The sequence below is a fragment of the Cheilinus undulatus genome, linkage group 22 (genome assembly GCF_018320785.1).
Source record: "Cheilinus undulatus linkage group 22, ASM1832078v1, whole genome shotgun sequence".
Classification (NCBI taxonomy): domain Eukaryota; kingdom Metazoa; phylum Chordata; class Actinopteri; order Labriformes; family Labridae; genus Cheilinus; species Cheilinus undulatus.
Window position 1 is genome coordinate 27,957,549 of NC_054886.1, and position 26,278 is coordinate 27,983,826.

The 26,278-nt window shown below is 41.1% G+C and overlaps 1 protein-coding gene across 3 annotated transcripts in view; it reads right to left on the reverse strand.

The window, feature by feature from the left end:
* shroom4 (shroom family member 4) overlaps nucleotides 1-26,278 on the reverse strand; it is a 106,094-nt gene that overhangs the window by 7,335 nt on the left and 72,481 nt on the right. For all 3 annotated transcript variants that reach the window (XM_041779966.1, XM_041779965.1, XM_041779967.1), the window contains 7 exons: nucleotides 20,024-20,230; nucleotides 9,198-12,087; nucleotides 6,566-6,627; nucleotides 3,458-4,258; nucleotides 1,306-1,956; nucleotides 593-722; nucleotides 405-506 (listed from right to left, as the gene is read on the reverse strand). In XM_041779966.1, coding sequence (XP_041635900.1) covers nucleotides 405-506; nucleotides 593-722; nucleotides 1,306-1,956; nucleotides 3,458-4,258; nucleotides 6,566-6,627; nucleotides 9,198-12,087; nucleotides 20,024-20,230 — 4,843 coding nt within the window. The remainder of the gene's footprint in view (nucleotides 1-404; nucleotides 507-592; nucleotides 723-1,305; nucleotides 1,957-3,457; nucleotides 4,259-6,565; nucleotides 6,628-9,197; nucleotides 12,088-20,023; nucleotides 20,231-26,278) is intronic.

A 26,278-nucleotide genomic window follows, 5' to 3' on the forward strand; every position in this document is an offset into this window, starting at 1 on the left:
AACACACATTAAATTCAAAATGTCAGAATGATTCCAAGAAACAATAAAGTTTATGAGTTTGAATATTTAATATCATGTCTTTGTGCTGTATTCAAATGAATACAGATTTCCACACTTGCAATATGTTTCAAAAAAGCTGGGACAGGGCCGCTGTGTTACATCACTGTTTCTCCTTACAACACCAGGACTGAAGACACTAATTAAAAAGGATTTGCAAATGACTGTAAACTGTTTTTATTCATATTTTACACAACATCCTAATGTTTTTGGATTTGGGGTTTGTAGATGTTTTCAATGCTTGGACAGGTTCTAGACAAACAACCTGAACCAAAGAATGAAGCCTGTGTTTTTTTGGGTGTCACGGTGAATCATATGACAAAAGAAGCGTTTGAAGTTTCTCCTACCTCCTCTCCCAGCTGTGCGTTGGCTCTGATGTCGTCCTGCAGCCCTCTCTGAGCTTCTCTCAGCACGCCCAGCTTCTTACGAAGGCTCTCCATCAGCTGTTTCTGCAGACAGGCAATAAATCTTTAATCCCTCAAAACTCTGACTGGACAAAAAATAACTCAAAACAAAGCAGATACTATATTATTACCTTGTACGTCAGCTCGTCGTCCTCGTTCCTCTCTCTGTTATCCGTGAAGTCCTTCATCTGTGACAGCAGCTGAGCTTTGGCTGCAGACGTGCTGTAATAAGATGAGCAGCTGGAGCTCGCGCCCGACCGCCTGACACAGAGGAAACGGAGGAGAGAGGTTGTTTTATTTACGCAGAGAGGCAGAGCGACTCAACAGACACACAGTCATAAAATACTCTGATTAGAGGAGTACATAAATTAGAAATGCAATCTTTTATCAACACAAAGGAAAACAAGAGGCAGGTGGTAAAAATCTTAACTATAAAAACAACAAAAGACAAGAAGTTAAGACAAAAAAAGCAGATGGCAGCAAGAAGACTGGTTGGGACTCTATGAGTGCTACTTTAAACTCTAATTTTCTGTGCATTTTCTATGGCTGTGTCAATTCTGCTGGACTTTCTGTCTGCGTGGTAACAATTACCCATGTGGCACCTGTTATAGCAGGAAAAAAACATCCATAGAAGTTCAAAAGGAGAGCAGAAAGAGATCAGGCTGTGTTAAGGTGCTCTGCAGAGGTTGTGGGAAAGAGGGAATGAGCTTAGTGACAAGAACAGTTAGGTCTTGTACAAATCAAATGGCCTGTGTAATTAATGCAGACATTCCTCGCTAAGACTTAAGCCTCCTCTCTCTCTCCCTCTCTCTCTCTCTCTCTCTTTCTCTCTCTCTCTGGTTACCTATCCAGGCTGTCGGTGTTGTGCTCCGGGGTTTGGTAGGCTCCCCTCCAGCTCTCTGTGCCCGACTCCCCCTCACCACTGTGGGGGAAAAGCTCCTCCAGACTCAGCCTCTCTTCTCTGCTGCTCTCCCCAGCCTCCAGCTCTTCCTCCACAGAGCTGCTCTCCACCCTCGTCCTGCCTGCCGGCGAGGCCTCGCACGAGTCTTGCAAAGTGTCGATATCTGTCTCCAGGACGGTGACGGGAAGAGCGAAGCACGGGAGCTCGCTGGTGATCGGCTCGTCCTTCACTGGGAGCACCTCGTCCTCCTGGAAGTCGTCGATGTCCGTCTCCATGGGGATGTCCAGCTCCGCGTCCAGGCTGTGAGCAGGACTGGGGCTGAGGGTGGTCTCTGATTCTGTTCCTGGTTCAGGGATCTTCTGGTGGTCGACGCCTGCTTGAAGCTGCTGCTCATAGTCGATGGAGAAGTAGGACTCAGGGGGTAAATCTGTATCAAAACCTCCGTTTTCTAACACAGGTGGAAGAGTTGAGTCGCTATGAACCCTGGGAGATGGAGTCCTCTCCCATTCAGCTCCTGGTCTCACGTTGGGCTGGGGTTTGTGAGGTTTTAATTTGTCCTGGTCTGGGCTGTGGCTGACGTTCATCTCAGATACACTGAAGAGAGAAAAAGAGATTTAATATCACATCAAACAAAGAGGAATACACGCTAAGACAACATTATTATTTATTATTAATGATTAAAGGACATCTATGCAACATTTTTCTCCTATGTTCAGACTTTTGGCTAAAAGCATTCATCCACACCTGTTAATTACTGAATTAAGGTGTTTTAATCTGATCAGTTGCCACAGGTGTATAAAAACAAGCACCTAGCTATTCAGTCTCAAACAGTTATGATACTAAATTGGTCGTTCTGAAGAGCTCAGTGACGTCAGGTGTGGTACTGTGATGGATGCCATCTCTGAAATAAGACCACTTGAACTGCACTCATTACTACATGTGTTATTAAATATGCCAAGATACTGGGTCAGTGTATTTTCTGGCAGGTCCATTTCCTGGTTGAAACCATACTCAAAAAGTGGGAGAACCTCCCGGTATTTCATTTTTTGTTTTTGACCACAAATGGAATAAATGGAAAAACAAGTCATCTTTCCGTTATTTTCATTTTGGTCACAAAAACGGGAAAAAAACTAACATTTAAAATAAAAAGGCCCAATTTGTGTTTTTTCAATTCAGTTATTTTGTTTTCTTCATTTAATGAAATACTTGAGGATAAGGAAATCATGTGACCCACTGGGAAAGGGGAACTTTTCAAAATAAAATCCTCCATGTCAAAACAAGAGCCATCCATTGTCTTTTACAGTATGATAATAATACCACCTATCTATCTATCTATCTATCTATCTATCTATCTATCTATCGGTATATACGTATGAAATAAGAATAATAGATTAAAAAAAGGTAATAACATTACAGTCCATTAAATTGTCATTACATTTACAATTAATATCATTTATCATACATTGTATATAGAGCATTTCTGCCTATTATAATACTGTAAAATTCAGTGGATGGCTCTTGTTTTGGCATGGAGGCTTTTATTTTGAAAATCCCACCTTTCTTAATGGGTGACATGATACAAAAAGGCTCATTTTTCTGTTTTTCCATTTTTGGTCAAAAATGAAATAATAGCTAATTTTTCCGTTTTTTTTTTTCTTTTTTTGGTCAAAAACAACAACAACAAACAAACAGAATAACGGGAGTTTCTCCCATTGTTTGAGTTTGGTTTCAACTAGGAAATGGATCTGACAGAAAATTTATTTTCTAATCTTCTTCTTTGTCTTATAGCTTTTATTAGGTGTAAAGCATTTCCTCAAAGAAGCTGTTATATCCTTATAATCCTTAATCCTTAATCCTTCCCTTGCATTTGTGATATATTTTGTATATCCTTTGTTGTGTTTGAAGACTTGATTAAGCAACCCTCTGAAATTCTAGCCATTAAGTTTTAGAGTCCTTGCACTGCTAAAATGGCCAAATAAACAAGCTTTGACTGGTTGGGGAGTTAGTATGAAAACTAAAATTAATGTGCAGGATTTAATATTTTAAGATATTTTACAATGATGACAGTAAATGTCTAACTTTCAGCCCAGCTTACCTGCTCACACTGTCCTCTCGTGGTGGAGGAGGTGGTGGTGGAGTTGGTAAAACCTCCACCCTCTCCTGCTGCTCACAGTAAGGACTCCTCTCTCTTTGGGGCGGAGCCACCGGTCTAAACGTCCGCCTGGAGAACATGGGACTCGGTGGCGCTACAGTAAAAGGCTGCTCCTGAACCTGATTCTGATTGGACAGAGTAAGGGAGAAGGTAGGTTCCTGGGCGTGTGTTTGTCTCTGATTGGACGGGGCGTGGGAAAACTGTTGAGTTTGGTTGCAGCTGCAGCGGTGGCAGCCCTCGGACATTTCCTGTCTCTCTGGAGGAAGGCTGTAGGAGCGCTGTCTGGACGTTTCTGGTGGAGGGACGAAGGAGGGAGGGTTGGAGTGTGGAGCAGATGAAGAAGAGGAGGAGAACAGGGTGTGGTGGGATGCACGTCTGCGGTGGAACTGCTCCCACTTTGGGGGTGGGGGTCTTGGAGGGGGTGGCGTCTTCTTCCTGTTTTGCTGGGCGGTGTTGTTGGCTTCACCTCTGATAACACCACCAGCTCCTTCCTCCACCTCACTCAGCGTCTGGCTGGTTGTCACAGAAATGGACGGAGACCATCGGTGGCTGCTGTCGAAGCGGAGGTCGTTTTCAGACATGGCTCGTCCTCGGAGGGAGAGAGGAGCAGGTGGGGGAGGGAAAGCGTATCCATTCTGCTCATTGGTGCCACCATCCACCTGCCTGGAGCTCCATCGGCCTGGGTGATGGTACTGACTTACAATCTCTGGAGGTCTGGACTCCCGTCTCCAGCTCGAGTAGTCCCTGTGATAGATCATAAATAGTTATGAACAAAAAATTACAAAATAAAGAGACTTGATAAAGGCAGGGAACTACTCCAGAAGCCATTATATTTAGCGAACTACTAAATCAACAATGTACAAGCATTTTTGAAATATTTTAGTCAACTTTCTGAGCTCATTATTCCAACTATGAACCTCCTTCTTTAAGACAACTACTTTTATCATTTTCCAATCTACTTCAAGTATTCAGCCAATCTTTTTGCTAACTCCTAAACCGTTTCTCCAATACTTTATCCAATCTATTTCAATCTTTTGCCTTAAACTGCGAAACAAGTAGAGATGGGGCAACAACAGGCTGGAAAAGTAAGTTAGCTTTAGCGAAGTAAGCTTTGGTATACGGAGCTAAAGCTAACCTAGCTTCATAGATAATGAAAATAACATTGCTGTTATGAGAGTTTAGCTTTAGCAACATTTGCTACATTAGCTCCATAGCTCTATTATCTATGTTGCTTACCCAGTTAACAGAGCTATGTAAGCAATGTGAGCTACAAAGTTAGGTTAGCTTAAGCTACGTATGCCAAAATTAACCTAGCTTCATAAATAATGATAATAACATTGCTGTTATGAGAGTTTAGCTTTAGCAACATTAGCAACAGTAGCTCTGTAGCTCTATTATCTATGTAGCTAACAGAGCAATGTGAGCTATGTTAGCTACATTAGCTCTGTAGCTCCATTTATGATGATAATAAGACTAAGAATAATATTAACTTTATTTATAAAGCACTTTTAAAAACAAGGGTTTACAAAGACTTATCTATGTAGCTCATCCAGCTAGCAGAGCTATGTGAGCTACGTTTTCTGCATTAGAATGTTTTTGTGGAGGACAAGCTGCTCCCTGTAAGCCGACTGTTTACTCTGCCAGTTTGGGTAGCGATTTGGCATTAAAGAGACCGGTGGGTCCTAAAGGTTGATTAGTTAGGAACCACTGTTCTGAATATCATTTTCATCAAAAGATTCAGAGAATCTGGAGAAATCTCTGTGCACAAGGGACAAGTCCGAATGTCAGTATTGGATGCTGGTGGTCTTCGGGTCTGTCAGCTGGCTGTGCCATCCACAAATGCAAGTTTAAGCTGTATTATGGAAAGAAAAAAATGTCTTCTTTGGGCCAAAGCTCATTTTAAATGGACTGAGGCAAAATGGAAAACTGTTCTGTGTTCACATGAATCAAAACTTGAAATTCACGGTCAACGTATCCTCAGACTGAGGAGGAGTGAGACCATCCAGCTTGTTATCCGTACACAGTTCAAAAGCCTGCATCTCTGATGGTATGGGGTTGCATTAGTGCCTATGGTGTGGGCATCAACACATCTGGAAAGGCACTATCAATGCTGCAGAGTGTACAGTTTCAGGGCCAGATTCAAAATGAGCTAATATTTTTCATGAAATGCTAAAATGTCTCAGCTTCAACACCTGATATGTTGTTAATACTCTATTGTGAATGAAGTCTGGGTTTATGAGACTTGACCATCATTGTATTCTGCTTTAATTTACATTTTACACAGTGCCCCAACTTTTTGGAATTTGGGTTGTATATATGCAACACTTTTAGCTAGATATCTCTGCTGTTTAATTCAATCCACCTAGCTTTCTATACCATCAGCAACACTATCAGATCATTGTTTTGACCATTTATTCAGCTAGAAATTTCAATTATATCACTTAGACCACCGTGCTTTCTCTTGATTTATTCACTCTTTGCCTGAAGTTGCAAATTTATGTGAGATCCCATCCCTTAAACTACATTTTGATGGTCTTGGTGGTAAAATGGTTTGTGTGGCAGAGATTTTGAGAGAATTATCCTCATGAAATCCACATGCTACCAAACAAAAACACCCAGTCAGAGAAAGTGGTTAAACTACACTTCCTCTTTTCATTCCAGACCCACTGAACTGTGTCTGTCTCAGGTCAAATATGAGCACAAGGCTTTTTAACCCCCCCTTCACATCCCAATATACAGAAATCACCATCCAACCACATATCATTATGGTCACATTTTAAGCATGGATGATTGCTGCGCACACTTAAAGCTCATTACAGTCAAATCACAGCCGGGCATGACTGAGTGGGATTTCCGCCCGTCGGTGCACAATGAACTGACCCCACCTAAAGTCTCTGGAGACCCACTTTTCAACAATCAGACAAAAATGGAGCGTACTGTATGTCAGTACTGCAAAGGGAGAATAAAAATTAATGACATAAGAATAAGAAAATGAATTATGGATGTAAGGGTTGTGTTTTTGCTGTGTTGTTGCTACAGGAAGTGGCTCACCTCTCAGTTAAGCTGTACTTCCTGTTGAGTTTGGCAGTTTCCTGTTGCCGGGCGGGATACATCTGTGGAAGAGATTTATAGCTGGTTATTAACACAGAAGGAATGAAAGAAGGCTTCAATTTGGGTGTTGCCCTACACTGCCACATACTTCATGAGTAATGAGGTTAATTGGGGTGGAGGTATGTTTCACTGAATTTAGACCATTTTTATGTCAAAACCAGCATTTATTTTTTTTATCTTTTTATTTTAATGTTTTATTTTGTGTGTCTCCTCCTGGGTTATGGGCTATGAATAAATCAAACAATTAGATGGGCTACTGTAATGAATGGTTAATAAAATCTTAAAGGAAAAAACGGTAGCTTATTTAGGCTTTAAAATTGATGTCTTCAGTTCAAAGATCTCAGTTTTCCATCTTAAAAAGAAACAAAGAAAATCTATCATATTCTAATCAAAGAAGCAGATAATTGATGATGTCCATTTACTTTGTTTTGGGCTATTTTCCCACTGGGTTTGACTGTAACTTTATTTAACTCTTTTTACTTCAAATTGCCAATCAAGGCTGCCCATATGGGGGAATAAAGGGGGGAACATTCAGGGGCCCAGACAATTCGGCAGCTCGTGTAGGTCAGCATAAACGGTCCAGTGTAAAGAAAATAAAGTAAGGGAAACAGAGACAACTGGGGGAAAATACAGTTGTACAAATACAATTTAAAAGTGACAAAAAGGGCAAAAAATGGCACAATTAGGTAAAAGTGACAACATGAGCTGAAATAGTGGTGAAAATTAGTCAGAAGCAGGTTGAAATTGGAAAAAAATGGTTAATAATAGTGGTGAAAAGCAGTTAAAAAGTGGCAAGAATGGATGGAAACAGAAGTGAAAGGGGTTAAAGAGAATCGAGAATAGGGTTAATGTGGCAAAATGGGCAGAAAAAGTGCAAAAATGGGCAAAAGAAATGAAACAAATTGATAAAAGAGGCAAGAATGGGCAGAATAAGGGGTTAAAATTGGTTAAGAGTGAGTTAAAGTTGCAAAAATGGATGGTGATATTGGCAATAAACCCAGAGCAGAGCAGGCATCAGTGATACACAGTAACACTGATTAAGTTATATGCATAATAAAGGAGGAGCTGAGGTGGAGGAGGGTTGCAAAAACGTGGCTTGCAGAGGGAGCAGCAAAGCAAAGCAAGGCCAAAGCAGTTTGAATATGGCACCATGAGTGCTATTAGCCAACAACGTGCTTAGAGCGAATCAGCTGACCGTCAGCTGATGAGAGCTTGCATGAGATCAGCTGATATGGAAGAGCTTAAGTACGTGGCCTGCCTGAACAAATTCTACATGCTCAATTTAATAATAAAGCAAAAAAAAAAAAAAAAAATTCACAAGAAACTCTCTTGTAAAAAGTACTATCTTAAACTATGGATACCATTAATAGTCCAAGGATAGTGAATTTGATAACTCTCGTCAACTTATTTAAGCAGACACCCAGGGAGAATTAGTCTTGTAGTCAACTAATAGCCAATCAAGTTGCTTTTTGATTGATTGCTCCGAGTGTAACCGGTGCAATGACTATCATGTATGGGCTTTTTATATTTGCTTTAATATTTTCCCCTTGTATTACTGCCTCTGTAGTTTGTCTAATAACAGCCTGTAGTCCATCCAGCACATCTGTTACCATTAAAGACTCTGGATGTCATCAGCAGCAGATAGAAAGCAAACATCCATCTTATGGGTTTATCACCCTGGCATCAAGCCAACATCCATAAAGATTCCAACATGAATGAAGTCTGGGATCAAGTCAGCTTCAACTGAACAATGCTGAATTGATGATAGATTTATACCTCAACAAACACTGTTTTGGCTTTGCTGAGTGTCAGATGTCGAGGTTGGTGCTGGGTTGAGTTCAGACGAGGTGTTGCACCCCAAGCCAAGCGTCTCGAATCACTTAGTGGTAGATAATGTAACCCTAGTGGCTATTTTAGCTGACACAAGCCTTTCAGTTTTAAGAAGTACTTCAATGAGAATTTCAGACTTTCATAGCAAACAGGATGTAAGGTTCAATTTCAAACCAACCATTCAACCATAGAGCACTTGGACCAAAGGAACGCTTGGGTTCAGCATCCAGCTTTAGCCACTTGAAGCCTTTCTGATGATAGTTTAAAAGATTTGTGATAGCTTTAGGTCTCCAGTGGTCACTTCAGTTCAGGCTACAACCTGAACTGAAACTGCAGAGAAGTGTAATGTGTACTGGAAAAGGCGTTACCTTCAACACTGCGGAGACACAGGCTGTAAATTAAATTTGAACCCATTTAGATGGAATCGGTTTTGCAGCCAGCAGGCTTGTAAACATACTTGTAAACTGACACAACTAGAATAGTGAACAGGTTTATACCTCCAAAAGTTCTGCCTTAAAAAATAATGACATTGTTTTTGAGGGTTATAAAGGAATTCCTTCATCCAAGGCCCAAAATTGACCAAGGCTTTAATGCCAGTTGAGACAAAGTTCTTACAAAACTACAAGAATATGTTGTTGCATCCATGTAGGTCAAATGGCACCTGGTTTAAAGATAAAAATGATTTTGTACATCATGAATTAGTGTTTATGACTGCATTTACTGGTGAGATGAGCACTCTTACCTCCGTAGGCGTATAGCTTCTCGCTGAATATCCCTGCTGAAGAGGCTGCTGATACTCCAATGGCTGTGAAGATATGTTGACTGGATAAAAAGCTGATCGTGGGATTTGATTCTGAGTATGGCCATGGGGGAAGGACTGAGGCTTTGGCTGAAAGTTGTGGAAGTTGTCCTTAGGTTGATAGTCTTCAGAACTGCCATAGAACTCCTGATGTGAGGTGGCCTGAGCATCTTCCCTCTCTCTCTCAAGCTCTTTCTCCCTCTCTCTCTTGAGACATTCCATCTCTTTGGCCCTCTCCATCTCTTTTTCTCTCTCCAACTCAAGCTCCCTCTCTCTTTCCCTCTCCCACTGTCTCAGCCTCTCCTCTCTTTCCCTCTCTCGCTGTATCTCCCTGAGTCTTGCTCTTTCCATTTCTAATTCTCTCTCCTGTCTTTCCCTCTCCCTTTCTCTCAGCCTCTCTTCCCTCTCCCTCGCCCTCTCTTCTTGTTCCCTCTCCCTCTCTCTCTGCCTTTCTCTGCTGGTACTAACAGACAGCCTCCGGGACTCCACAGTATTTGGAAGCAGGGCACTTTCCTGTTGTAGGCCACCCTGGTAGGAGTACCTCCTTTGGGTTTGGTGTTGGCCAAGCTCCCCTCCCTGAAGATCTGTATGTTGCTGGGGCCTGTGCTGCCTGCGACTTGTCAAGCTTGACCCATTTGACCCAGATATGCCCTTGCTAGTCTCCTCAAAAAACTTCATTCTATCTGCAAATGGAAGGATATCTGACTCGTCCATCCGAGAACAGGAAGATGAGCGATGGTATGTCGAGGATGAAGAGGTGAAGGCACAAACCCCATGCCTTGACCCTGAGACTCCTAACACCCTCTCACCCAAGACTCCATTCCTTCTGCCTAGTTCAGGTTCTGGTTGGAGTTTGTGCTCAGGGGTCCAACGCCAGCGGCGGGCTTTGCCAGCAGGAGCTGGCTCCTCAATGACCCTGATGCCAACCCCAAAACTGGGCACTCCAGGGTCCAGAATTTGGACAGACCTAGATAGGCTGTCGCTTTGAGGGTAGGTTGTTGAGTGGGGCTGAGTCTTTGAGGCATTATGGTTTGTTTCAGTTGGTTTCTCAACAGGTGCCATGGTACTTGTGTCTCGGGAACTAACAGGTGAAGCAAATACAACTTTGGTAGTTCTTTGCTGGGCAAGCAAATCCTCTGGTTCTGCCCCATCTTCAGTGAGATCTGTTCCATCCTCCTCTTGGACAGTTTCCCCACTGCAGAGCAACCCTCCTGGGCCACGGCTTCTCTGAAGCTGGGCCTTTTTCCTCTGGATCTCATTGCGAAGGTTGGTGGCAAATCGCTCGCTTCGACGGCGGTTCCGACGATGGTTCCTGGACGAATTTGACTTCCTCATATCCATTTCTCCTTCTGCATCTTCCAACTTTTTACCTCTGCTTCTCTCTTTGTCCACCACCCTCTGCTCCTCCAGCAAAGTATCCACACTGGCAGCAGCACTAACAGGCTCAAAGTCTCCATCAAGAATTTGGTCAGAGCTCAGTCTTCCCTGGGTTGACGATCCAGTGGGATCACCTGGCACACTCACAGATCGCCCCCAAGGATGATGATGCTCAACTGAGGGCAGGGAACCACCATTAACATCCATCCCTTCTAGCCTCTCACTTGAGCTTAGACCGTCATCACCCCCTTCCAAGAACACAGATCCTGGGGTGGAGCAACGACTTCCATCCCACTTACTTTGAGAATGAGGTTGGTTTTGAGAAAGATCTTTGTCTTCCCTCACAGGCTGGAGTGATGAATGGGACCACTGACTACTACAAGGGGACAAGGAACGATCAGGAGATTTTGATGGATTATAAGGCTCCAATGAAGAGCCATCGCTTTCAAACTGTAACAGCTGAAGCTGGGTAGCGAGGAGCTTCTCAGGGGCGCTGTGCCGGTGAAGCCCCCTTGAGGAATGCTTTGGCTGGGACTCTATGATATGAGACTCCCCTTGGACTTCAATGGAGGGTTCTGCAGATAAGGAGCCAGGGCGAGAGGAGATGAAGGGGGCAGAGACTGGGTCAGAGATGTGATCTGATGACGTCCCTGAAAAACAGTCTTTGTCATCACTTGTGTCACATCTAATATGTCTAATGTCTTTAGAGTGTTTTTGGAGATAGTGCAAGTCCAAGGAATCCTCTTTGGAGTTCCCAGTTTTATCTTCTGTTGTGGAGAAGCCATTATGGATTCTTGATTCAACTTTCAGAGAAGACTTTGTTTCCTCACTGTGAGGAGAAACACTGGAAATTTCAATGGGTGCAGATGTGCAGCGTGGGTTGGCTGAGTGAGGGCGACTTCGGGTAGCCCTGAAACTATCCTTCCTGGTTGGAGGCTGAGGTGGATTCTTCTTTCTCTCAGCTCCTATTTCCCCATTTCTTACGATTTCAAAGTCCTCTCCCCTGCGCTCCTCCTCATAACAACATGAGGAGGGCCTCTCTTTAACCTCAACAGGCCTTGGTCTAGGCCTGGTCAGCGACCTGGACTTAAGCACAACAAGCTGTGTCTCATCCAGGACTTCACCAGAGGAATTCCCAAGGGATGAGGTATCAACACCAGGGTAGCCTCGACAAGCTGGTCCCAGACTCTGGAGGAGGTTATCCATGGAGCAGGCTTCTCCAGGCCGTAGTGGCACAGTTGCGTAGTCAGATGTGTTAGAGCTGGCGGAGAATGAGCTGTAGGCAGAGTCTCTCTTGTTGTTGAAGAGAACGGGGTCGACAGGGGAATTGTGGGAGTCGGAGTAAGGCTGTGTTGTAGGTGTTGGTGTGTCCAAGCTCTCCATGGAGCCCAGGGAACTGCTTCGGTCAGTGGAGGAGTAAGGCCTGGACAGCTGACCCCACTGCAAGGACAAGTCACTGCAGGGAAAAAGAAAGAGAATATCAGCATCAGTGTTAAAGAAACTACAGTGCCTGTGTAAAGTATTCCCCCCTTGGATGTTTTACCCTTTTATTGTTTCTATAAATCAATCATAGTTGGTATAATTTGGCTTTTTTACCAAAAAAACCTCTTTAATGTCAAAGTGAAAACAGATTTTTACAAAGTGATGTAAATTAAACAAAAATACTGTATGTAATGTAAAATTGCTTATTCACCATCTTTAAAGGGAGTGACCTAATTCAACAGAGGTCCAGCCAATTGTGTCTGGAAGGTCCAGTCACTGGTTATTAATCAGTATTCCTGGCTACCATTACACCATGAAAACCAAAGAACACTCCAAGCCACTCAGAGAAAAGATCATTGAAAAGTATGTCAGTGGATGGATACCCAAGAATTTCCAAGGTACTGAACATCCCCTGAGTTCAGCTAAATCTATCATTGAGTAATGGAAGGAGTATGGTGTATATGTAAATCTGCCTAGATCAGGCCGTCCTCATAAAACTCAGTGATAGTGCAAGAAGAAGACCAGCAATAGAGGCCACCAAGACACCCAAGACTACTCCAAAGAAAGTTCTTTGGTCTATATTTGTTGGAAACCAAACACTGCACATCAGTACAAACACACCATCCCCAGCGTGAGGAATGGTGGTGGCAGCATCATTTTGTGGGGGTGCTTCTTGGCAGCTGGCCCAGGAAGGCCTGCAAAGGTAGAGCACCCTACAGGACAATCTTATTCAGTCTGCAAGAGAACGACAACTTGGGGGAAGATGTATTTTCCAGCAAGACAATGACCGGAAGTATACAGTGAAAGCTACACAGAAATGTTTTAAAGACAACAAGGTTGATGTTCTGGAGAGTCAAGGCCAAACTGTCAACAATGCCAAATTATATGGACCATAATAGATGAATAAAATCAATAAAAGGGTCATACATCCAAGGGGATAATTACTTTTTATAGGTAGAGCATTATCAGCTAAGGCCTCAGGTTTTCAAATTTCCTCGAACTTGCTAATTTCATCAAACTTTGTTCATTGTTTTCAAGTTTTTAAACTGATGAAAGGAAGCATGTCTTTTCAGAGTCAAATAACTGAGCTCCCCTCAGAAAAAAATCCATGTGGTATCCTTTAAATCAGTATGATAATTCATGTTTGACAAAAGGGTTTACACTTTTAAAGACTGCACACAAGAAGTCATCTTTAATTTCCAAGTGGCAAGATGCAGTGCTCCCCCAGGACAAATAGAGTATATTGTTCTGGAATAAAACTTTTGAACTGTACAGCTGGGGAATCTGTTTTCTATCAGTCCTGAGCCAAAGATCCATGGCAGCCCCATGTGTTTTTAAAGACCCTTGGAGGAAGCCTCTTAAGGGGGAGAGGGATTTCCTACTCATCAACTCCCACTGCCTGGAGTCAAAACCTCTAAGTCATCCCTTGATTCCTCTCTTCCTCTTTCATTCCTTTCTTCTCCTTGTGGATTCTTCCTGCCTCATCTCCTTTACATCAAATGTGTGTCTAGGGCAAAAGGAACGTTTTTTCAAGAAACCCCAATTCTAGGTTATATGTTGTGACAAAAATGGAAACAAATGCTCTTCGTTTGTGGAGAACGTCTCAGTTGAGCTCTGAAATGCATTCAGAAAAGTCTGCCCATGGTTTAGTCAGTGCAGATACTAATAAGAAAAAAAATCATCTCAGGGTTTTGCAATCTGGACAACACATGGTACCCACTGTCCTTAAAGGAATGAATCAGATAAAGTAAGCCCTTCACTTAAAAAAGGGGAAAACCTCCAATTCCCAGGAGAAATTATAGACTGAAAAATCATAACTACATCCAACAGTGTGTGGTTTCTTATGCCATACAAGCTCTGACCTCTGCTGAACTTCACCGCCCTCCCTCTGTTCCCTTTTACTTTTTGCCATCTTATCATGAACCAAAAATTCACAAAGAATACAAACCTCATTCAGGAAGCCACACAAGACAATAGCATCAAGTTGTTATAATGTAAATGCTTGGACAACAGTGCTGGTAAAACTGATTCACACAGCAATACTAACTCTAGGGGGTTAGGGGAAAGCAGTTACTTTGCTTGGTTGTAATCCAGTCTGCTAAGGCTGCAATAAAAATGTCTGCTAATGTATTTTACTGCGGTATATATCTTTAATTTTCTTCTAAGAGGAGAGATTGATACCTTACCATCTGTATTTCTCTGCTGCACTTATTCAAACAATAAAAACGGTTGCAAAGTAAACTGAGGGAAGGTTACAGATGACGCTCTGATTTCAAACCACGAAAGGGAACAACCAGTAGATTATCTTTGGGCTGTTTCTGTGGTGTTCATGGTTTACAAGCCAGGCAGAGATCTGAGAAGGTTTTATTCCTTTTTATGTCACCACAACTGACATCATGAAGGTGCAGTCAGGAAATGTTGATATGCAGAATTTTCGGCGGTCAGCAGTTAGTTTTCATGTGTAATAAAACTGCAATACAATCCACCCTTAATGATACACTGTCAGACATGAACATGCAATAAATAATCCTTGTTAGAGCTGAATTAGCAACCTGAACAGTGCACGGCTGATAGGAAAAAAATGGACTCCAAAAATTCCAATTTCAACGTACTGCATTGACTCTGGTTTTGTGATTAGTTTCTAATCTGTAGTGGTTTTAAAGCTTTGAAGTGAGTTTTCATTATTTGCACATTTTTGGTAGGCAAAGCATTGGGATATGGTTTTAAAATGTACTGTATATCTTTTATTGATGAATTTAAATGGTGTGAGATATAAACAAAACTTTTTCTATGAAATAAAACTAAACTAACAAGGAAAACCTGTGCCTTATGGTGTATCATAGCGGTGTAATGGATAGATGGTGCTTATGGAAATATCAAGACTTTTGTTATTTTCTTTATGCAGGGAAATAAAGAAATACCGGCTGAAAAGAACATCTTTGAAGAGCAAAACTTCTGATACTGAAATGGAACTACACAATTTGATACAATATGACGTGATAATACACAATTTAATACAATAGGATATGATAGGATGCCATATGATATGATGAGATACAATTGGACACAATATTAAACAAAACCATGACATATTACCATACAACTGGATGCATTGTGATATGAAGCAATGCGATACGTTTGAATAAGATAGAATACAATTTGATTGAATATGGTACAATATGATTGGATAGTAGCGATGCATGATGTTAGCAGCATGATATCAGTATTGGACACAATATGAAAAAAAACAATACGATACATTACCATACAATTCAATATGATAGGATTTCCATAAAATTCAATAAGAGACGATACAATACAGTTGGATACTATTTGATTCAATGCAATGGAATTTCAACAAGATACAGTACGACTGGATACTAGGGATGCATAATTTTACCAGTATGACATCAGTATAGGCAGACATTAGCTTAAAAGCTAATTATTGGTATCTGCAGATATGAACATCTCTACCATCAATGTTTGGGCTATAAAATCTGCCTATATCAGCTGTAAATATTGCTCATATGAACAAATAAGTTAGTGGGGTTTTTGTTGGTTATGTCGGCTTAAGTCTTTTTCCTTATTCACTCTCATTCCTTACACTTAAAAGTCTCGTTTAAGGTCTCAAGTGTTTTAATGTGTTCATCCAGAAACTTTAAATTGTGTTTTTTTAAGGACTAAAGCTTTAAGTTGGAACACATCTTAACAAGATATTCTCAGGATTGATATATCAGCACTGGCTAAAATTGATTTGTAAATATTAGCATATTGGACATCGGCAAATTCCAAAATCATGCATCCTGAATGGATACCATAAAATAGCATATGATACAGTAAAATCTGACAAGGTTCAATTCAATATGATACAATTGGATTTCGTTCTTTCAGTTGTTACCCAAAGCCATGAATATCAGTGGCGGTCAGAACAAAGATCGACCACAAAGTTTAGAAATTTGCCTTCCAGCTCATCTCCTCTTAACCACATGTGTCCTATACAACATCTGCAATACTGCCTGTGAATCTCATGATCCATTCTGCTTTCCACGTCCCAAGAACCAGTCTTGACCTTGCATGTGGTGGGCCAACAGGGTGGCGGCTCCATGTTATCTTTGGGCTGAGCCCAACTGGCCCAAGGACAGAAGCCCAACCATGAGATGCTTGCTGTTCAGTCTCCACCCTAGGTCTTCCTCCAGGGGATGCCCTAGTTTCCTGATTTCAAATTAGGTGGATCTAAGCCGCAAGTGTCAGTTCATAAGTGTTTGTTGAGCCGCTCTTAGTCTGCTTCCTCATCTGAAACCAATTTTTCTTGGGAGACCCTACCAAGGACTAGTAGTCCCAGCTTCACAGCAACACGCAAACCCCTCCTCCACAATAAGATAGCAATGCTATAATCCCAAATTATACATTCATTTGCACAACTAGGGGCAAGACTGATTTGACTCAATGAACCTAAGCCCTACTTCTTTGTCTGTACTTAAACTGACTGAAAATCAGTTGTCAGCATTTCCAACATGGCAGCCACCATTGTTAAGCTTCAAAATGCTTCTTCAGAGACTACATCTATGTCTCATACAGTCTATGAGTCCATCTGATGGTAAGAACTGATACTCAAGGTAGGTTTAGAAAAGCTACAAGTCATTTCTACCATCAGCAGAGCAACCTCTGACCAAAGAGTTCCTCTATCTTCATGAGAAAATTGTCTTTGAAGGAAGTGAGCAATGAATGGAAGAGGAGAGGCTGCTGTATAGATTTGACCTGGGTGACAGAGAGAGGAAGAGAGGAAATGAGACGGGAGCTGGACAGGAAATCACAGTCACTCCTGCCCAATCAGAAGGCAATGTGGAACATGTGAGTGTGAGGGCTGACATAGATAAGCAGCATTCACACACATACACAAACACTGATTTGTTTTTTCTCAATGTGTGGTGAGATAAAGTCATAAACTGGTGTTTTATCCTAAGACAATTCCAGATTCTGTTTCTGTACTTTCATAAAAACACATGCAGACTGTACACAATGTCTCCGTGCTTCACACAAACACAGTTTATTGAACGTCTTCCTCTCTTTGTCCACATGTTCTGGGAGTCACATGCTATTGTCCGGAGTTATGCCGGGAGCTGCCTCCTCATCAGATGGTGTGTGAGTTTGTGTGTGATGAGATCAAGCAGGAGAAACTGTGGGAATAAGAGACCCAGTGCTATCTAATCCATGTGGGACTATTCTATCTAATAGTGCTACATTATATCACTGATTCTTATCAAAAGGAGAACAGAACACAGCGCTGACGTATCGCCAAGCTGACAAACAAAGACAGACTATTTATATTGTGAGTCAATAAACCCGCTTTGGTAACTTCCTCTTTCCCTCTAAGGGATTACAGTTTAGCTTTGTGAGATCATACTTCAATACAAAGACTTCTGCAGATACCCACCTTCTTTTTTCTAACCTGGCAGGACTATTCCGTCTCTTTCCCAATTGTTTCACTGTGGTATGGAATAATCCATTATTACACTGAAACAATTAGTTATGTAATCAACAGACTAAAAAAAGCAACTATTTAGGGTGAATATTTAACAATAAAGTCCTTTTGTGGAACTGTCAATCTAGACAGATCAGTGTTATGTGATCCTGTGTTTACACCAAACAAGTCCATGTGCTACATGACTGGCTTCATTTTGATAGGTACGGATTCATAACATGGCTAACTATGGCTGCAAGCAGCACTGAATGGCCCTCGCACCCCAGTGTATGTTGGGGTTTGTTGCAACCCCGGGAGTGTGGGAATAACTGGGTGTAAGCAACCCAAGGTGTGTGCTGCAGCAGAGCAAAGAAAGCATGCTGATCCTTCTAGGATTGTTATCTAGCATGCAAAATGAGAAAAAAAACTGGATATTTTATGTTAGAGATGCTTCTGCTTTCTTGCAGCAGGTGGTGCACTAGCAAAAACATGTGATACACATTTAAATATATTTAAATATGTAGAGGGGCAGACCGTAGTCATGTGAGATTTCATGTAAATCAGAAGTTTTATATGAGAGTTACGGTGACTTCCTGTGAAATGGCAAGATAATGAATTGCTCGCCAGTAAACTGAGTCACTTCCTGTTGCCAGTAGGGGTACTACATTCAACTGATGAAATTAACCTTTGAATATGTAGAGGGGCAGACCTTAGTCATTTGAGATTTGATGCAAATTAGAAGTTTCATGAAAGAGTTACGGTGACTTCCTGTGAAATGGCAAGATAACGAATCGCTTGCCAGTAAACATATTATGTCACTTCCTGTTGCCAGTAGGGGTGCAACATTAAAACAATGAAATTAACCTTTGAATATGTAGAGGGGCTGACCCATACCATGTGAGATTTGATGCAAATCAGAAGTTTTGTATGAGAGTTACAGTGACTTCCTGTGAAATGGAGAGATAACAAATTGCTTGCAAATAAAGAAATTGTGTCACTTCCTGTAGCCAGTTGCGGTGCTACATTAAAACAATGAAAGTGACCTTTGAATTGGTAGAGGGGCTGACCTTAGTCATGCAAGATTTGATGCAAATCAGAAGTTTCATATGCAATTTACAGTGTCTTCCAGTGAAAGTGCTCGCCAATAAAGAAATTGTGTCACTTCCTGTAGCCAGTTGCTACATTCAAATGATGAAATTAACCTTGAATATGTAGAGGGGCAGTCCTTGATCCTACATGTGAAATTTGAAGGCAATCAGATGTTTGGCATGAGAGTTGCACTCACTTCCTGTCAAACTGGCAAGATAATGAAATGCCGACCATCGCCAGTGAGACATCCTTCAATCTGTATCAGTGGCTAAAGCTTTCTCTTTTGCTCACTTTCTCTTTCTCGCACTGAAATTTGACTTTGTGTTAGGATTATCACCTATCATTGTACAATAATTTTCTCTTTCTCTTATCAGCTGACAATACATGGACTTAAACAAAAAAGGCATATTAAAGTGGGAAAATTCATATGAAATACTATTTCTTGCATATAATTTAAGTAAGAGCCAGCAGGAAGTCTTTTCCCAAAGCCAACTTAGTGCTTAATCAATAGGTCACACTTAGATTGCCAATCAATTAGATGGCGGCTGCATGCCTACCCATAGGGTTCTCTGAGAGCCCCAGAAGGAGACCAGAGCTCTGTAAAACTTCTATGACTTCTCAAAAATGCCACTAAAACTTTGGAAAGCAACAACTGGCTGAATTTAGTCGCTATTGGTGCTTATATGCAACTGTTTCACCCACTTTAAGGCTTGAAACTCCTACTACAAAAGTTCAGAGTATTTGATTTGACTCTTCTTCATCCTGACAAGAGAGCTTCCTTTATCCATTAATAAAAACATTAACCAGACATCAGACGTCCAACAGTCAGACAAAGAACAGCTCTGATTGGTTATCACTTTGGAATGTTTCAATAGGGCCCTAAAATAGACTAATATACTTCCTGTGTGGGCAGTGTTGACTTAAGAACACGCTGATGTCACCTGTTTCCTGGCAACTGTTAGCTTTAGGGAAGAGTCACGGGGACCAAAAAATCCCCAGCGGTGACTTATAGGCAATATCCTATGATGTCATGTTTACTGTGTGAGACTGAATCCTGCAGAGCTATAGTTTCAACATGCTGGTTGTTAAATTCTACACATTGGACAAGTTTGGTTTTGGTCAAAATGAAAAACAAGTGGCTGAAATAGGGAAGTTTGCTCAAATTAGACAATGTATTTGGCAACAGATGGCATGTCAATCTATGAGAAAAAGCAAAGATAAAAATTTAGCTATTAATGTCATCTTTTGAGCTAACATTATGAAGCTAAAGTTGGCCATAAGAGCCACAGTGGCAGGTGGGTAAATGGCATGAAAAATATGATCAATAAAGAGTCAATAATTATTAATTTCATCCTCTCACCTGTTGTCAGATGTGTGCCAGGGTAGTGTGTAGGGGCCGGGGTGGAGCTGCATGGCAGACAGAGGGGGAGGAGGGGGGAGGGGAGGGGAGTCGGCGGTGGGGAGGCAGGGTGGAGGAGGAGACGGAGGAGGGGGAGGGGGAGGGAGGGGCAGCTCCGATAGCTTCGCCAGGTGCCAGGAGTGAGGCCTGATGAGAGGAACGCTGCGTCTGTGGAGAGGAGAGGGAGACAGCGGTTAACTTGGAAATACAACTGTACTCTCTGACTGAAGTCTAAACCATCACTTTGAGTCCCTTTATATTTCACATTACAAAAAATCAGCTGAGTTACCTTATTATCATAGACTGTATAAACATGGACAAAGTCTCAGTGATGTCACCTTTCAGTTCATAAAGAGGCATTTTGAAGCTAAATAATGGCAGTCACCATATTGGAAATGGTATCTTCACCTAAATTTGAATTAATCTAGAATTGGACTGAGGTTGAACTGAGTGGGCCCTTAAACATCCAAGCAATTAGCAACATTTAGAGCCTAAATCTGAAAAAAATTAAGAATATTCTTACCAAAGAAAAAAGGGTTAAAAATCAGCCTCATGTAGTTCGTATCAATAAGGAAACAAGGTATTTATACTTAAGCCATGGTTTGAGCCAGGCTATATATTTCTGTGGTAAAAATGGCCATTACAATAAAGAACCTAATGGAATTATTTTGTTGTTAGAGCCAGCCCCTAGTGGACACTCAATGAACTGCAGTTTTTTTTTGCACCTCTGCATTTGCTTCACATCTAAACACCAGAAGGCTAAAATCTTGTTAAATCCCAATTCTAGGGGGCAGCTATTACACCAACATACAAAAACGCAATAACACTAGAATAACGCTAAACTTAGTTGGTAGATGTGGAAGTAGGAGTCGACCCACCTGCCTCATTTCACAAGTTTACATATAATGTGTTTTCTGCCAGTTTGACAGTATTCATAACCTGTTCATTATACAAAGAAATAATGCAACCACCTCTCTAGAGTGTGGAAATACTGGATAATATATAAAAACAACAGTTAAAGGTTGATTTTTAACATATAATGTCACTTCTCAAATTGTACATCTATGTGTAGGTGGACACCTTTTCATGGTGACCGGATTGTGTTTAAAATAAATAGACGAATAAAGGGTTGGCAAATATACTTGGGGGGCTGTGTTGGAATCAGCGCCATGGCAAAAATAGGATTCTTCGGGATCTTGACTAGTCAGATTCATACCCTCTTAACTGTCATTAAAATTAACTTCTGAAAAAAAAAAAAGTTTAATGCCAAAAACAGTTACAGCAACATCATGCAGGAATGAAAATTTTCACAACTTGATGCCCTTAACACGTAGGCCAAACACCAGTAAAAGTTAATTTCCAAAGTCCTGCTTCATCATGGATAATGTCTGACTGGAAAAGGTCCTTGGGTTGCTGAAAGTGCTCCAGTATTTTGAACTTAAATTCAGAACTACCCTGAAACTTTGGTTTCAAGGTATATTTTTTCAAAAGGTGCTGAGATGTTTAAGGAAAACACACATCTGGCATACAGAATTAGTTTTATGCTCTTAAGACTGCAAGGTATTGGATTTTTGTGGATATCCAATATTTTGGTAATTCCAAACTCATTTTTGCTGATACTGATACAGATTTATAAATGCTTCTGCCTAAAACATATGTGTCTTATGCAACATTTTTACATAAATGGTGAGTCCAATGATTCATTTAACGTTAGGGTCAAAGTTAAAGCAATGGTAAATCTATGGTAAGAGTAAGCAATGTTAATGTGAAATGTGAATCCCTTATTTGTTCATTCTCCTGATATTTATAGTTTTTTATCAGCTGTAAATATTGGTATAAATTTCGTATATGATTAACTTTCTAATCTGCTGATACTAGGCTGATAACATACATCTACTATATGTTGTATACCCATTAACTAATAATAGACTACACATAGACAGCCCTCCTGTAAATCTTGCCTTCATAAATGTAATAAACCTAAGTTTTAAAACACTTTAAGGCTGTTATTATAATTTCATTGCCATTGCATTGCTTTAATTTGTTGCTGTGGGTTTTTATTGCTTCATACTTAATGTGTTTGTTCGATTCAGTCTTCCACCATTAAACTAGGATGAACTAACATTAGCAATAGTGTACATAATTCTTCTTGGATATGTCTATGGCAGTCTAATCAGGCTTGAACGGTCAGCTTTACTGTAGTGCAACATAAAACATGTCTCTGACTACATTTACGACCACTATTTTATTTGGAGGTCATAATTAAACTGGATGTGTGGACAGATTTGCAGCCTATTGGTGCTGACAGGAGTTTGGGAGTGATTTACTATCCAAACATGTGTAGGTAAAGCTCCTGCTTATATATGTATACATTCACATGCAACAAATTTTCCCATGCAGACGGCTCATGTAATTTCCTCTTTTTACTGTAAGTCAGTTTTTCCATTTTGCAGCCTCATCGCGTTGGACTTCAGGATCATTTTACACCAGTTTGAAGCTACTTTTCGTCCACTTATGATGATTTATCCAGGATTGAACGCTGAGATGACAGCCTTATTTGCAGCCTCGGCTGTAAGTGTCTTGAAGGATCAGGCTTCCCATAAAACTACGACCCAACCAGTGATACCTTGCCAACCCAAATCCTGTAGAAACAGCTTCCTTTAAACATGCTTGCCCTTCTGCTGGACTACCATTAAAAACTCATCTAACATGTACAATATGTTCCCCCAGTCTGATCTGCAGCCAGACATTCCTGTGTATCCCATGATATTCACTAATTCCCTTCTACAGACTTCCGATCCCATATGCTGGCCAGATTCAATTCAACCCCCTGCAGACAGAGTGTACGTCTGTGTGTGAGTGCATGGCTGAGAGACAGAAAGAGAAACAACAGTGTGTCTTAAAAAAGCTCGAATCAGGGATATGAAAGCGAGAAAGCACAGAGTCTGAATGGACCATTATGTGGGTATCTTTGAGATTATCACGCCGTTGGGAACACTGCTGATGGATAGAAGAACCAAAACCAACAAAAGCTGATGATTTTACATCACTTTGACTTCAGACTTGCCTTGGACCTCTCTCAACAGAACTTTATCAAAACAGAATCTGAATTTCATGACTCGAGGCTTTATTTGACTTGTTTCACTCTGTTATAGGACTTTGACGTATCTTGACTGATTTAAGACCCTTAAGAGAGTTGTACGTGACTAGAGACTGACTTGACTTGTCAATGACCAAGACTATGCACACAGCCAATGTGCACTTCCACCAAATCCACTGGGCAGAACACAAACAAGTAGGAAATGTGATGGAAGGACCAGGAACTGGCATAAAAAGCCCAACCCCTGGGCCAATTCAAGCAGAGCAAGGTGGGCACACCGAAGCACAGGTATGTAGTGCTGACAACAGCTTAGGTAGCTATGGTGTAGATTCAACACAGAAGTATAAACCAGGCGTTGGTCTAAACTAACTCAGACTTAACTAAACAGTGGCTTGACAAGAGTCTGACTTAACTTGAACCTGTCCTAACTGATGCAAAAACTAACACAACTCTGACTAGTCTTACACTTTTTCAACTGTTTGGCCACTAGTTTTGGCTTACCTCAATTCATCTAAGACTTGTTTGGACTTGTACAGCAAACCATCATTTTAGTTGTAGAGAAATAATCTCAAACTATGAAGGAGAAAAGCTGTTAAAAGGAGCCTTCCTGGTTTGCGCTATGAGCTAATGGTGGTGAAAAAATGGTGGTCTGTCAAGATTAAGTGGCTCAAAACATGAATGAAATACAGCAACAGAGCGGCAGCTTTTAGTAGCACTTCCTGTTTCCTTATGTAGCAGTCTGTCATAGTATCCATGTATGCACGCCAACAAACATGCCATGTATTCAAAGTTTCCAGTCATGTGACTACAGGGAGGCCTAGAGGGTAAAAAAAGGGCTTGAGGCAGGCAGTGATACTGCAACAGAACAGCAGCTTCTAGTAAAAGTTCCTGTTTCCTTATGCAGCAGTCTTTTATAGAGCCTTCATGTATGCACGTCAAAAAACATGTACGCCAAAAAAACATGTACGCCAAAAAACATGTACGCCAAAAAACATGCCATGTATTCAGTTTTTAGTCATGTGACTTCACGGAGGCCTGGAGAGCAAGAAGAGCTCAAGAAAGAGATACAGCAAAAGAACAGCAGCTTCTACTGGCACTTCTTGTTTCCTTATGTAGCAGTCTGTCATATAGCATCCATGTACGCATGCCAAAAAACATGACATGTATTCAAAATTTTCAGTCATGTGACTGCAAGGTGCTCTAGCAGGAAAAAGAAGCTTGGCGCTGATACAAAACAACAGAACAGCAGCTTCTAGCAGCAGTTCTAAGTAGCAGTTTTTGAAAAAGCATCCACGTATGCACGCCAAAAAACATGCCATGTATTCAAAGTTTCCAGTCATGTGACTGCAAGGAGGCCTAGAGGGCAAAAAAGGGCTTGGGACAGAGATACAGCAACAGAACAGCAGCTTCTAGCAGATGTCCATGTTTCCTTACGTAGCAACATTTAGTATTTTTGAAAAGAGTCAAACTTGTCTTGAATGAACCTTGTCTGTGACTCACGTTATTTCCTTGACCTCACACTTGAGCATAGCTTGACCTGATTGACGCAATCCAAGACAGAAACCACAGCAGGAATCCTCTCAGTTTTCCTGACATTGGCTTGTTTTTGTTTACTTGGCATCCTCCCCAGAGACTTGGAAAAAGCTTGAGAGCAACCTTCACAGATAAAGAAAGGTTTTATCCTCTTCCTTTTTGATTCATATTCTCAAACTGAAAGTATGAAACTGTAAATGGAGACTATTCAGGGGAAATCTTGGAGGTACAATTTTGGACGAGGAATGCAGGTCCTGGCACGATGGAGGAAAGGGCCATTTCTGAGTATTACTGTTTATGATAAAGCAGGAGCTGGAGAACCATTTCCAAAATAAACACCCTTGTTTCCTGGTTCTGGCTCCTTGAGAGGGATTTCTATCTGAGCCCAATGATTGTTCGACTTCGCTGACAATGTCCTTAAATTATCCCCTGAGAAAGTTTATGTAGAGCTGTGTATGTGAGTTGATTCCCTTTATATGTGTGTGCAGGAATATGTGTGGGAAGTATCTAAACTCGACCAGACAAAATACCATTATCCAAACCTAGCACAAACATTAGCGGACCCCCCTCTCTCACCACCGCCTCCTCTTTTCTCCAAGTTTAGCTCTGAGAGATTGATGACTGTGAAAATCAAAATAAATGCTCTGACGCCAAAGTCAAACACGGGCTGAAGTCTGATAAAGACAAAAAGCTCAAAGAAGGATGACAAACGGACACTTCTGCAAGCTAAGATCCTGATAAGGAAAGCAGAGTTTAAAATCCATGCAGAGGAGAAGGAGAAAGTCCTTTCAGACCAAATAAGCAAACAGTGTTTGGCTCCTAGACCAGAGCTTAAGGGGGTCCAGCAATCATGCAGCAAACAAATTAGAGGATAAACAGTAAAAGACTTAAATCTCCTTCACTGGAGCAGGACTGTGATGCTGCAGGGCAGTGGAAATCTAGAACACAGGAGGAGGGCTTTTCTATGAGGCACACAATTCTGTTGTTTTTGAGCGGAATTCAAGGCGCTCAACTCAAAAGTGAATTTAACCTGTCTCTGTCAGGTGTATAGTAAAGTTCAAGGCCACCCATAAGGGGGGGGGGTAAAGGGGAGAGCTTTCTGGGGCCCATGGAGGTCAGGAAAATCATGGTCCATTGTAAAGTCAAGATGTGATAGCCATAATCCATGTCTAACCTAAATGATAATCACACTTATCAGAGTAACAAAACCGGGTTGAAAGTGGTAAAGAGGCAAATAAGTGATGTAACTTCATTGAAAAATGGCAAAAGAAAAAGTTGTAAAAGTGGCAAAAAAAAGGCAAAAATTGGGAAATATTGCAGATGATGGCTTCAAAAATCTGTAAAGCAATAAACTTTTCTTTTTTTCTCGCCATTTTTAAAAAAAGCTGCATTATCTAATAAAGTATAATATAATAGGTTTTTTTAGGTTATAAGCTATTAATAGGAGCGAGTTTGTGAATTAATAATCTAAACCATCACTCATTTTAAACCTTGTTTTCAGCCAGTCTGTTCTATATTCAACTGTGTAAGTGTATGCTGTGCTCCTTATGGGGGTCACTGTAAATTCATAGGCATTTTCCTAC